The sequence below is a fragment of the Pelodiscus sinensis genome, chromosome 2, assembly GCF_049634645.1.
Source record: "Pelodiscus sinensis isolate JC-2024 chromosome 2, ASM4963464v1, whole genome shotgun sequence".
Classification (NCBI taxonomy): domain Eukaryota; kingdom Metazoa; phylum Chordata; order Testudines; family Trionychidae; genus Pelodiscus; species Pelodiscus sinensis.
Genome location: NC_134712.1, coordinates 178,147,893 through 178,161,680, shown reverse-complemented (window position 1 = coordinate 178,161,680; position 13,788 = coordinate 178,147,893). Strand labels below are relative to the sequence as shown.

At 47.9% G+C, this 13,788-nt stretch overlaps 1 protein-coding gene across 2 annotated transcripts in view; it reads right to left on the bottom strand.

Moving 5' to 3' along the window:
- Positions 1–12,652, bottom strand: part of EXOSC7 (exosome component 7) — a 34,704-nt gene extending 22,052 nt beyond the window's left edge. Inside the window, exons 1-3 of one of the 2 annotated variants that reach the window (XM_075921870.1) lie at positions 12,351–12,652; positions 9,002–9,103; positions 7,062–7,156 (exon numbers count right to left, since the gene is read on the bottom strand). In XM_075921870.1, coding sequence (XP_075777985.1) covers positions 7,062–7,156; positions 9,002–9,103; positions 12,351–12,407 — 254 coding nt within the window. In that variant the 5' untranslated portion in view covers positions 12,408–12,652. Of the gene's footprint in view, positions 1–7,061; positions 7,157–9,001; positions 9,104–11,928; positions 11,953–12,350 lie in introns of those variants that run through there. The other variant, XM_025181356.2, reaches the window with a different exon arrangement.
- Positions 12,653–13,788: the final 1,136 nt, after the last annotated feature.

Genomic DNA, 13,788 nt, shown 5'->3' with positions numbered 1-13,788 from the left:
AAACAGTAAATACTCTCACCATAAGGTCACTGGATATTGCAGTAGTGTAGCAACAGAAATGTTTACATTCAGACATTTGAAATACTTTTCCCACTGTACAAAGCCCAGCAGTTGAATTCAGAAAAATGTATTTGTGGAACACAAAAAGATCTAATAAAGGCCAAAGGGAATATGTTATTCTTATTCCTGAATAAGACTTAAAATAAGATTTCTAATATTAAGAAATAGCTCTCAGTCACATTCTATGATAATCAGGGCTCGACAAATCGCTGTTTCTACTCACCCGTGGCAAGTAGATTTCAGCCGGTTGCCCCGTTTACCGGCGGCATGCGCAATGCAGGTCTTGCACATGTGCAGTGCGGGGCTGGCGAGTAGATTACGCCGCCGTTTGTCAAGCCCTGATGATAATCAAGATTTTCTAGATAATTCAGTATAAAGTAGGGATGTCAACGAGTAGTCGACTATACAATTAACCAATAAGCCAATGCTTATTGGTTAATCCTGTTGACTACATGTGCTCCCCGCTCTTGTTGCCTTTGTATCAGAGGCAGCAAGCGTGGAGAAGGGGGCGGGAGCCAGTATTCGTGAGGAGCTGGCATTAAGCAGGCTCCCCATGAGCACTGGATCCGCCTGCCCCCACTAACCCCGTGCTGCTGCCTTTGATAGAGAGGCAGCAGTGTGGAGGGTGAGGGGGGCAGGCTGGACCCGATACACGCAGGAAGCGGCTTTCAAGCCAGCTCCCCACATGTGCTGTTTCTATGGACCCACCTGCCCCCCTCTTGCTGACTCCTACAGAAGCAGTGGGAGGGAGGGGAGAGGCAGGAGCTGGTGCTGGGGAGAGCCAGTTTAAAAGCCTCCCCCGCCCCGTGCTGCTGCCTCTCAGAGGGGTGGGGATAGGGGAGGCTGCCACAAAGTACCCTCTGTCCACAGCAAGCCTGGGTCTTCCGTGGGTAGAGACTGCTTCACAGAACCAGCCCCTGTCCACAGGGAGTACAAGCTCCCCACGGAGCAGCCTCTGTTCACGTGGAGCTCGGATCCTCCACAGACAGGGGCTTCTGCCACCCTGCGCTGCTGCCTCTGATACAGAGGCAGCAGCACAGGGTGGCAGGGGACTCCCCAGGAGTTGGGCAGAGAGCATAATGGCTGCCAGCCCCACCCCCAGTGTTAACAACTATTCAATTACCCAATAGTTAACATCTCTAGCGTAAAGACGTATCCTTCACAGACCACCTCTCCATGTCAGCACTCCTAAGTTATCAGTAAACCTGTTTCCTCTTGAATAAAACTTAAAAAACAACAATGGTCCTGTGGAAGCAGCCATCTGACAAACTGGGGGTGTGCCCACGAAAGCTCATGCTACTATTTATATATTTTTGTTAGTCTCCAAGGTGCTACAGGACCATTGTTGTTTTTTTCTTTTTTTTTTTAGTTACAGACTAACATGGTTACTCCTCTTGAATAGTTTAGTATCTCTTTTCCCACTGACTTCTCCCACCTCTGTTTATTTAGACCTCAGGTAGTTATTCAAAACATTAAGAGTTTCCAATATATGATTAAATAGGAACACAGGAAGTCAGTGAGTACAATTTGCATAGACAGTAGAGATATTAATGAGCACATTTATTTGCACTACGCAATTTAGTCATAATTTAAAAGCAAACTGGGTTTGAAATTTTGGTAGCATATAAAAGCCAATTATATGCACATCAGACTAAAAGCTTGAGATTCAGTTGTTTGGAAGTCAAGAAATTCAGAGCTGGGGTTCCCACAGCAACCTCAAATCTGCTTCCCTGAACGTCCATTTTACAGTGGAGCCTCATTAAATGACCTGACTGCAGATGATGTACTTTGTTTTGTAAAGCTGTCCTTACTTACTACAGAAACTATTTTAAGTGAACAGTCTAGACAGGCACCTGCTTTAAGTATCTCATCCCCATCTCCTTGAGAGAATTGGTTAGAATATCTTGCCCTCTTTTGAGGAGACATTCTGACTATTTTCATCAATGAGCCTAATACCGCCCCATAACTCAACATGCAGATAGCACACAGAAGCTCTCTCAGCACACTTAGAACTTTGATGAGCAAAATTGGCTAAAACAGCCAGACATCATGTGGCATTTCTCTCTGCCAGACTGATGCAGTGAGTGCCTCCAAATGAAGGTACTTCTATTCATAAAGTTCCTCCTGCTATGACCTGTTGCTGTTATAACAGCAATTCTCAACTTTTTTTTTTAAATATACCACACCAACCTCTCTCTCTCCCTTTCCAAAATGGGAATTCCTGATGTAATCTAAATGGAACTGGGGCCATTAAAAATATATGGATTCCAATAAATGGAACTCTGCTTTAAGTAAATCAGTCCTCTCCTCTAACTGTGCATAGGCCTGGAACCTTTGACAAAGCTCACCGTGCCCCAGTTTGACAAGTTCCCCAGGTTGAGAACTGTTCTTGTATATACATCAAACTTCACTGACTTTATGAAGAGAAAAAAAAGTTCTGCTCATCTTCACACTATCACAGCAAAAGATTCAAGCATTGAGCTGTCCCATCTGGTCAACCTGAGAACACAAGTGCTACAAGAACTTTAGCCTCCACTCCCTGTGTTTCATTTATCGTAAGTTAATCTATATAGCATGAGACATATGAGATCTGAAGATAACGTTTAGGAGCAACTTTTTAGGATCATTTGTTGACTGCAGCAACAAATGATCACAACATGGCATGAGGTCATCCACAGACTAGGATGTTAAACCCAAGAAATAGCAGAAGCAGATGTGGTCCCTGCATTTCCATGAATGTACCAGAGAAATAGGTCCTCCAGGCCAACAGAAGCTAAAGGAAATGTTCCCTTCAGCCTGGAGGAGCAAATGGACAGACCTGGGGTCAAAGGTATAGCCCTCACCTCCCTTGTGGCCAATTTCTTTCTACATCCAATATCCAGCAATAACTCAAAGTCTCATTGCATGCAGATTCAATTGCTATATGGCCTTTTCTGGCATAAATAGTAACCAAAAAGGAAGACTATTATGGTGACAAAACTAATAAGTTAGTATTTTACAAAGTTAAACAAGAAAAAACATCACTTTTTTTAAAAATGCAGCTATCCTGCTGAGATATGTAACTGAGATCTAGAATTCCCACCCTACTGTTTTAGGGGAAAACAAAACAAGTTTCAACATCAGTTATCAGTCCACCCAAATCATCCATTCCAAGGAATGGCACTGCACATAGTTTAAAGAGGTCTAATATAGGTATGTCGACATGTAGTCGACTATATGATTAACCAATAAGCCTAGATTGATTGGTTAATCTTGTTGACTACATGCATTTCCCCCTCCTTGCTGACCTCTGTATCAGAGGCACAAGGTCGGGGGGAGCAATAGCCGGTGCTGAGGGGAGCCAGCTTAAAAGCCGATTCCCCACCAGCACTGGCTCTGTGTCACCTGCCGCATCTCTGAGCTGCTTCCTCTATCAGAGGCAGCAGTGTGGGAAGGAAGGGAGGCAGGGGAAGATTGCCATGAAGCAGCCTCTGTCCATGGCAGGCCCGAGCACCCCATGGACAGAGGCTGCTTCACGACAGCCTCTTCTGTCCCCTCCCGCCCAGCAGCCTCAGTCCATAGGGGGCTCGGACCCCCCACGGACCGAGGTGGCAGGCAGCTGGTCTGCACAGGGAGTTGGTTTTTAAACTGGCTCCCCTCATGGACCAGCTGCTGCCTGGCATCCCACGCTGCTGCCTCTGACACACAGGTGGCAAGAGCACGGGGTGGCAGGGGGCTCCCCAGGAATGGGGTTGAAGCACACTGGCTGCCAGCTCCATCCCCTGGGAACTACAGAATAGTCGAGGAACAGATAAGAATTCATGTGGTTACTCAACTATTCAATTACTCAATATCTAACATCCCTAATCTAATGTTCCTTTCCCACTTTAGGAGAAGATAGAGTCAGAGTAAGAGGTTAGGAAAATGGTGGTGATAGAAGAAGATGGTCTTTTCTGAGCAGGAGATAATCACCATTTATGTCTGGATGGCTAAATCATCTCTAGTAAACTAACATATTTTAAAAGAAGCCAAGAATGAAATTCAGATAGTAAACATAATAATGAAGGCATAATCAGCACTCTGGAAAAAAATCTTAATTTGAAAAAATAAAAAACAAAGCTCTTTGAAATAGGAGACTTCTACAATAACAGAGATCCAGTTGTAGAATTATGCACAGTTACCACCATCTAGTGGCACTCTGAAAAAGTGTCATACATTACAGCTACACATGATAGAGTACTGGTATCACTACATTTGTGTATACCGCATATTACAGAAAAAAAAGGTTTATGTCCAAAACTCCAACTTCTATTTTTAAAATCTTTCTAGTATGTTCTCCAGGATATCCTCTGATGGCTTGGATATTTTGGAACTCAACAATCAGGTCTCCAGAGAGCCCAGCTCTTACCCTCATGTTGTTACCTTGAGAGAAAACCACCTCACATACAGGAAGAAAATAGGACTGTCAGTTCAGGAAGAGGCTCTCCAATACTCCTGTCCCTCACGTGCGTCTCTCTCTCTTTGGCAATTATATTTTAGAGGCATCTGGCTGTCTGTGAGTCTGTTTGTTCAAGAACTCCTAAATCAGGGGTGGGCAAGACAGACTTGTGGGCCAGATTCAGTCTGCCAAGTGGGTTATCTGACCCACTGTTGCCCTGCCACTACCCCACCCCCAGGCCAATTGAAACCTGGGGGCAGGAGAGTGCGTGAAGTCTCCCCATGCCAGGGGCACACAGCACCTAGAGCAAACCGGCAACTGTTAAGAACAGCTGGTGGTTCTCTCTAGGTGCCAGAGAGCAGGAGGGCAAAGACTTGACGTGCTTCCCCCCCCCAGCTCCCAGGCCAATCAGGGCCTGAGGGCAGAGGTGCACAGAAGTGTCCTGGCCCCATGCCCTACCATCCAAGGCTCCACCCCCTTCTGGGGCAGCCCTGGGCCACTTCAACAATTTCTAAAGTGGCCCCTCCTTCTAAAATTATTGCCCACCCCTATCCTAAATGGTAATAAATAGGACCATAAACTTTGGTATGCAGCTTCCTTTATCCTAACTTAAAGCAAGGTCAGACTTTGGTTGTGGCAGGAAACTGGGATGTGCTTGGAGTTTGATGGGGAGGCTGATCAGAGATAAGCAATACTGCAAAAGCCACCACTAGAGGCAGTGTGCAAGGAGTGCTGTTAGGGATGGCCTGCACAGCCCTCCACCCACCCCACCCCCCAGACCCAGTCAATACGGGTAAAAGTCTTCATATGATCCAGCTGCCAGAAAGAGCTAGAGGTTTGGCTGGTGAGGTGCGAAACTTGAAGCTGAAAAGCTCCAAACTGCACTTGTTTGACTTCAAAGCTTGTCCTGACCAATACTAAATGGAAAACTCCAAAGCTGAGAGCTGCTACCTCCTCCCTCCCTTTTTACTTTTCTGTCACTCGGGAATGTTGAGTGAAACCAGCTGTCTATGAGAGTTTTCTCTGTGTTAACAAGCATTGGATGCTTTTAAGAAATTCAGTGTAGGCTTGTTTTCATCAAGAACTAGTATTACAAATCCTTAAATGTTTTTAGTTTTAGATTTTGCTAGAAGACTTTTACCCGGTGTTGACTGGGTTCAAGGCTGGAGCTCCCACTTGCTGCTGCCGGAGCCACCTGCACAACGACGCCCCATTACCACTGGAGATTCCCTGGGGCTTCCTAACCAAGGCCGCTTCGCATGGCCCCACTGCCACCAGGGGTTCCCCAGCTGGGTCTCCCTGGCCACCTGGCCCTGTTGACACTGGGGGTTCCCCGGCCCCTATAACACTGGGGAGTTCCCTTGCTGGGAGCACCTGGCCAACTGCCACTGAGGGCTTGCCAGGGTTCCCTGGCTGAAGCCACTGCTGCTGCCAGTCCTGCTCACGCCAGTGATTCCCCGGGCTGCCTGGATGTGGCCTGGCCCTGCTGCTGCATGGGGCTCCCAAGCCAGGGCAGAGGCTCTCTGTTTGCTGCCTGGCCTGGCTGACTCTAGGCGCTCCCTGGCCAGGGCCAGGGGCTCCTTGTTCACCGCCTGATCGTGCTGATACCAGGGATTATCTGGCCAGAACAGGGCTCCTCACCCCCTCCTGGATTCACTGATACTGGGGGTTCCCCAGCCACCATCTGGCCTAGCCACTGCTGGTCCAGCCAGAGCTCCCCAACACTGCATTCTCCCACTCTCCACCTCTGGGGCTCTTTGGTTCAGCTATATCAGTGGCCCAGCTGGACCATGGATGTTGCCGGACTAGAGAGTCTGGGATTTGGGAGGTTCAACCTGTACTAAAATCTGAATTATAGAAGACAGACAAGGAGCCCTATACTTGGGGAAGAACAGTGGTGCTTCCAGTTTGGAGTGAGGAAGTTTATCAAACGATTACAAATCTGTCAAAGCAACCCACTAACAGGTATTTTATTTATATTCCAAACAGAGTACTGGGCAGTTAACTCAAGCAGTATCAGTATTTCTATTATCAAACCTCTGAAGTGCTTGTTCCATAACTGAAGCAGAGCTTTAAAGTCCACCTAACATGCCCACTGCTCTCATGTAAATGGCAGCATGTGTGAGCCTTAATTACAATGAGCTGACTGTGATAACTTAAAAGTAAGCCCCCCCTGCTGGGCCAATGAGGTCATAGCTATCCTGGTCCCCCCTGTGCTCATTCTGTGGTATAACTGTCCCTCATGCAAGACCCCTCCCTTTGCATTTTATGAGACACAATCAAATTCCAGGCACATCCCATTAATCTGGCATAAACAAATCCTTTCCTTGCTTTAGGTCAGAATATGAGGAAGCTGCATACCAAATGTACTGGTCCTAGCTCTTACCATTTAGGGGGAGTTCCTGAACAGACAGACTCACATATGGATGCACAGACAGACAGGCAGATGCAAATTTCTAAAATATATAGTAAGTAGACCGCTCCAGCAGGTCAATGGAACTAAGGAATATGCTTTAGAGTAATAGTTTTTCATTCACTCATAGTACAGTACTGGGTTTACAGTACTCTTTCTTATTATACTCACCAATCAACAAAGAATTCCAGGTAGCCTTCATTTGGATTCTCCAGCTTTGGTGTCCCCATTTCAGCTTTGACTCCTACCAGGATGTCTGTGTGTCCCTGTTAAGATACCAGCATTATTCAACCAGAAAAATGTTCTAAGCCATAGCTTGTACAATTTTTCTATATGGGGTCAAACTGTTGTTATTTTTTCTCTTTATGTTATCTACACAAACTATTCAGCCAAATGGTGTTTTGAGCATGACCCAATATTTTGTAAAACATCAAAGCTTTTGAAAAGACAATGTTAAGTTTGAGCACATTTCCGCAGATAAACCCTATGAATGCACATAATTTCCCTATGCTAGCAGGACATTCTAAATATTAATGACTTTATAAATTCAGTCCTGGAATAAATACATATGCAGAACTATTCTAACACCTGAGCAATAGCCGGTCTGTATATACAACATCCATTAAATCAGCAGTGTTACTGTGTTGTGATAGGAACAATGACGAATTATTTTTTCTATTTATTAGTCACACTCCTGATTTTACTTTCACAGGTTTAAATGGTGGATTATTTTAGCTTTCTCTGGTCTCCATGTACTTTGCCAATAGAACTCTCTCACACCAAGGATTTGTTCACACAGTTACACCCTGCCAGTGTGTAGCTACAGCATTTTGTGAAGATGGTATCTACACCAATAGGAGAGTTTCTCCTGTATGTGTAGGGGCTCCACTTCTCTAAGAGGCTGTAGCTATGTTGATGGGAGAAGCACTCCCAATAACAAAGTGCTCTCTATATTGGGAGATAAGTCTGTATAATGTGTTGCTCAGTGGGTTTTCTATACCACTGAGTGGCATAGTAATACTGACATAAGGTGATAGAATACAGTAGGGCTAATTAATCATTCTTCATGATGGTGTGTCATTTTCTGGGTAACTTCACCTGTATTCCCCGCTCTACCTTGACCTCTAGACCTTGAGGACACCCACTTACAAGTTTTTGGCTCCTAGCTAATATCTCTCATGGGCAAAGATCTATGTTGAATTCCCTCCTGACCAGAGGTTTTAAGGCTGCATGGATCCCATATTACACTGTAATATCTCCAGCAAGCCAGATGGACAAACCAGGCCAGCACTTGGCTTTTTTTCCAAAGGCTATGGCCAGTTTATTGTTGGCAGTTATACGTTACCACACAGCAAGCACATTTATTCCTAAAGTAAAAAAACATAACACATAAGAAACAATAAGAGTTACTCTAAGCATGCTAAAAGCCCACCAGAGATCATCACCTATTAGTCTTATGGAATCCTAATAGGGCAAATCCCATCAACCCTTTTGCAAGAAATGCTGCCTCTACCTAACCACCCTCAGGACAGAAGGTCCTGTCCATTTGCTGGATCAGAAAGAAGGCCTCGAGTCAGGCTCTTTATCCACAAGTTGCTTCTTTTTTCTGCTGGTCTCTGAAGCGTCCAGTTTGAACTAGTAAACACAAGTGTCCCCTAAGAGGTTGTACTCCTCTCAGGGTTTACAGTCTGACAGATTTGTCTTAATCACTCTTCCTCCTGGTTTCTAGTTCTTGGAGAAGCAGTGATAGCCAACCCCCATGGAAGAGAACTCAACCTTACATAAACCATTCATTTAAAATAGGGAATCCCAAAGACACTGCACAGTGTTGCATTATCTGTCAAAAATACATAGGAAGTGGTGAAAGAGAAGCAATTTGTGCCACCTATCATTAAAGTCAAATTTCTGTTAACACTGTGGTGTATATTTCAGATAGCAGTTATACACTTACAGTATTCACTTTATATCTTTGCACTGAAAAGGAAAAATCAATAAAAAAGTAATACAAATAGTCAAGTGATACTATCTGGACTTGACATACAACTTCAAAGTCATGATAATTTAGGAGCTTCCACTAGTAATTTATGAAAACGCCTCATATCTGTACTTACAAGCTTCACCCTTGCTGATCCACTTGTATTTGATACCACATCTGTTTCCACTTCAATACATCGATAGTCTTCACAGCCGCGGCCATCAACCCGAAGATCCTCCTAGCATAGCCACCATCACAATATTGTTAAGCAATATCACTGTTTCCTATTAATAAGTCAAAGGGAAATTTAAAATATCTTCCACATTTTTATCTGGGATTAACGAAGCTCAATGGAGAGAAATATGGTCTTGTAGTTAAAATGCTAGAATAAGACTCGAAAGATCTTGGTGTAGGCTCCCTTTTAATATAGGAGCTTCTGACTTTTACTGAGGTGGATCTTTTGTGCTGCAATCTAGCCCTAGAGACTACAACTCCCATGAGTCCTTGGGAAAAAGAAGGAAAAATTGTTGCTCTCATCCAGCCAGCGCAGGGAAAGAGTTGGTGGGCTCCTATTTGGAGAGAAGAGCCAGATTGCTGATGCGGAGCCTTTTCCAGTTTAGGAACAGTTGCTAGAAGCAAGAATTTGGAAAGCAATCAAGGGCCACACTCTTTCATGATATTAATGGAGGAGGTGCAGGGTCTGAGATGGAGGTTGGGTACAGAAGGGAGGGAGCTTGGGTGAAGGATGCTGTTGTGACCTGGAGCAGTAGACTGGGTGCTGGGGGATGGATTGTGACCTAGGGCAGTGAATTGGGGTATAGCAGTGGGTGCAGGGATTTGGGTTGGGAGCTAGGGCAGTAGGGGATTGTGATCTGGGGCAGGGGATTGGGGTGCTGGATCTGGCAGGGGATATGGGTACAGGAGGGGGGCAGAGGATTTGGGTATGTGGAGTAGGGCCCAGGAGTGAGGGTCAGAGGGTTGGAGAAAGAGGGGCTGGGGTGCCAGAGGCAGGATCTGGCCAGGAGACTTACAAGCCAGCAGCCATTCCTGCATCAGCCTCTCTGCCTGCCCAGTCCCCAAACAGGCTGCAGCCTGGAGCACCTTGTGCTTTGTGGCTGCCTGTAATTGAAACAGGCAGCTCCCACCAGCCAGTTTCTGGCCAGAAACCGGCCAATGGGATTGTACCGGGATGAGAGCAGCTCCAAAAGCTTTCCCCCCTCCCCTCTGGACTCAGTTTTTAAAGAAAAAACGCCCCACAGCTGCATTTCTGAGCAATGTGCGCATAGGATAAGGCAAGTGGGGGGCCTGCCTGGGGCTCCCTGCAGCATCTGCGGGCCAGATCCAATGGCTTAGCAGGTTGGATCTAGCCCAAGGGCTGGTTTTTGCCCAGGCCTGCTTTAAAAGCAAGAAGATAGATAGGGGATCCCCAACTATCCAACATAATCACTAGGACACTCTGGATCTCCTTTAATGTTAAAAACATCAGGCATCCAGGCACACAGATGAGTGTGGCCTGCTCCTGAATAACCCAGGGAGAAAAGAGTGGGTTACACAGGTTTAATTCCCAGTTCGGACACTGACTTCCTGCATAAACTATAAAATGGAGATAGAACATAATACTACTCATTTTCTACACTTAGTTTGTATTGTGCATTAAAGCCCTGATCCTGCAATAAGCTCCATGTGGGCAGACCTCATCAGCTTCAATGCAGCTCCTTATGCATAAACAAGAACCTTATGTCCACAGCTTATTGCAGAATCAGGACCTTACATAGCAACCTCTTCAAGGAAAGAGCTTTGTGTTTTGGTAGCACCTAGCATATTGGGGCTCTGATCTCGGTTGGGTCCTCAGATTTAACATTTTTATTAAAGCTAATGTTAGAATTATATAATACACAGGTTAAGAAAAGAATGTCTATACATTGAGATGTAATGCTTATCAGATAGTCGACTAGTGATGTGACTAGTCGCTTCCCCTGACTTGCTGCCTCTATCCGAGAGAGGCGGCAAGTGGGGGAGCAGGTCCCAGTGCTAGGAGCCAGCTTAAAAGCTGGTTCCCCTTAGCACCATCTCCTCGGGGGGCAGGGGAGGTAGAGGCACAGCGGGAAATGGCGTGAGCAGAGACTGAAGCTGTCTCTGCTCGTGCTGCAATTCTGTTTTTCAAATATACAAGAGCCCCACTGGGGCTCTTGTACATTTAAAAGGCTGAGGCAGGGCTTCCTTTGAAATGTAGCAAAAGAATGTGTTTCTGCAGTGGCCAGTTGGGTGGACCTCCAGGCTGCCCCAAGCAGCTGGCTCCAGGTCAGCTGCTCAGGTGGCCCCAGGGACAAACACACTTGCCATTTCTGGAGAGGCTCTGCACTAATGGTGCAAAAATGTGTTTATTTTGGTAAACATGTAACCGCTGAAAATTTCAGCAGTTACATACTTGCAGATGGAGGAGGCGGGAGCTGGCTCTTAAGTTGGCTTTCCACGAGCACCTGATCCTGCCTCCCTCCCCAGGCTGCTGCCTCTTTATTAGAGGTGGGGATATTAAATATCAATTAACTTAATAGTCGAGTAACCTCATTAATTCTTATAGGCTAGTCAACTATTCTATAGCCCCCAAGGATGGGACTGGCAGCCAGTGCCCCCTGCCACTCCGTGTTTCTATTGCTATTTTAGAGGCAGCCGCAGGAGCTGATCCACGAGGGGAGCCAATTTAAAAACCAGCTTGCCTTGCGGACTGGCTGCCTATTGTCCTGCACTGCTGTCTGATAAAGAGGCAGTAGTGCAGAGTGGTAGCAATCCCTGTGTGGGAGGGTCTGAGTTCCCGGACCCAGTATGAGCCAGAACTGAGCTGGGTTGCCTACCTGCCCAACTCCTAATACAATTTAAATGCAGAGCCACAGCAGGGATAGGTCCCAGACCCGTTGCAAGCCGAGACTGAGCCAGGCTGCTGGCCACCCTGCTAAGAAATTTAGTGGCGAGGGGAGGTGGGAGGGAAATGCTTGTCGTCTGGAGCATTAACCTACAAGCTTTTGCTGATCAGTTAATCGACTACACTATTACAGCCCTACTCACAGGCAGCATCTCAGATGCGCTGGCTCTCCCCCCCCCCCCCGCCTGATCAAGAGGGCTGCAGTAAGGGTGAGGGTTAAACAGGAGCCCGGGCTACATCTCTACCCTGCACCCGGCCGCTTGCACAGCCCCGCAGCCAGCTACGCGGCCTCCGCTCGGCCGCCCCGGGACCAGCTGGTGCCCTTGGCCCAGGGGCGTCTCCCCCTCCCCCACACTCAGTCAGTGCACGAGCGACAGACACGTCACAGGAATTGTATCTACGTAGCCAACAGTCGGGTTTGAGTTTCGGGCGGCGCGGCTCAGACAGCGACGAGCCGTGAACTGAGCGGGGGGGGGGGGGGCGAACAGAGACCGGGGCGCCCCTTCCCACGGCCGCAGGGCGGCACCCAACTGTCCGCCCCCCGCGCAGCCCCGCCCCCCGTTACCTGGATACCGTGCACGATGTAAACCTTCTCCGCCTCGCTCAGCACCACGGACGCCATGATGCGCGCCGGGTTCCAAACACACCGGCCGCCGCCGCCTGGTGATGCCGTCACCAAAACGCGACGACGCTAACTTCCCCGTCGCTTCCCTGCCGTCCCTCCACCCGCACGGAGTTACGTCAACCGCTCGCGCGCGCCGTGCGATGCCTGCGGGCGGGCGCGTGCACCGCCCTGTGTGGGTGACTCAGAGTCACTGCGGGGCTGGGGCTGCGCGGGAGCTGCTCCCACGTGGGGATAGCAGGCGCGCAGAGGGCAGAGCCGGATGCTCTGGGTGGACGCGCCACGTGTGCGCATGCGCAGCTCTTAATCTGGGCGGCCTGCTGGAGGGGTGCGCGTGTTAGTGCAAGGGCGTTGTTGGTCCGCATTGTGCCTGGATGCAGAGCCCTGCACATTGGGGATGGCAAAACCCGTTATTACTGTAACCGTGTAGCCGGTCAAACCGGTTACACGGTCACTCGCTGGCTGCCAGCCCACTTCCAGGGAGCCAACGACCTGCCTAGCCCTGCAAACTCATACAGGGCAGCAGAGCAGTGTGGCTGTCAGCGCCTCAGGAGCCCTGCATACTGGGAGCCAGCTTTTAAGGTAGCTCCCCATTAGGGTTGCCAAGGTCCAGTATTGAACCAGACAGTTTGGTATTTTCGCCTCCTGTCCCATAAAAAAAATCAAAAAATACCTGACACCTAAAATGTCCGGTACTTTCTGATTTTTTCCCAGCCAGGAGGCGAAAAATCTCGGGCTGTCCAGCTCAATAAGGAGGCAGCCTGGCAACCATAGTGCTTACCAGGGAGTTGTCTGGCCCAGTGCAGGGAGGCAAGATGGCGGGTGGCTGCTGGTAGCCTGTTAGGGCCAAAAAGCCTTACCACATGTTTCTTAAGAGGGCCATGCTGTTATTTTTATTTTTGCTTAACTGTCAAAGGGGGGACGGTACTTTTTCTGAAACCATCTGGCAACCCTATTCCCCATCATCATGTAGATGTCTACAAGATTAACTGATAAACCTGGCTATCGGTTAATCCTGTGGTCTACACGCATTTCATCTCCCCCCCCCACACACACACTCTTGCTGCCTCTATATCAGTGGCTCCTGCGGATCTGCCTTCTCCCACTTACTGCCTGCTATATAGGCAGCGGGGGTGGGTGGGGAACAGACAGGAGTTGGCTTAAAAGTCAGTTCCTCCCAGCACCAGCTCCTCTGTGCTGCCCCCCTCTATGAAACAGCTTCTGTCCATGGCAAGCTTGGGCCCACTGCAGATAGGTTGTTGTGCATTCTATAGAGCAGCCTTACCTAGGCCTACCGTGAACAGAGGCTGCTCCATGGCAGCAACTTCTGTCCACAAGGAGCTCAGCCCCTCCCTCCCACCCCAACAGATCGTGTGACTAA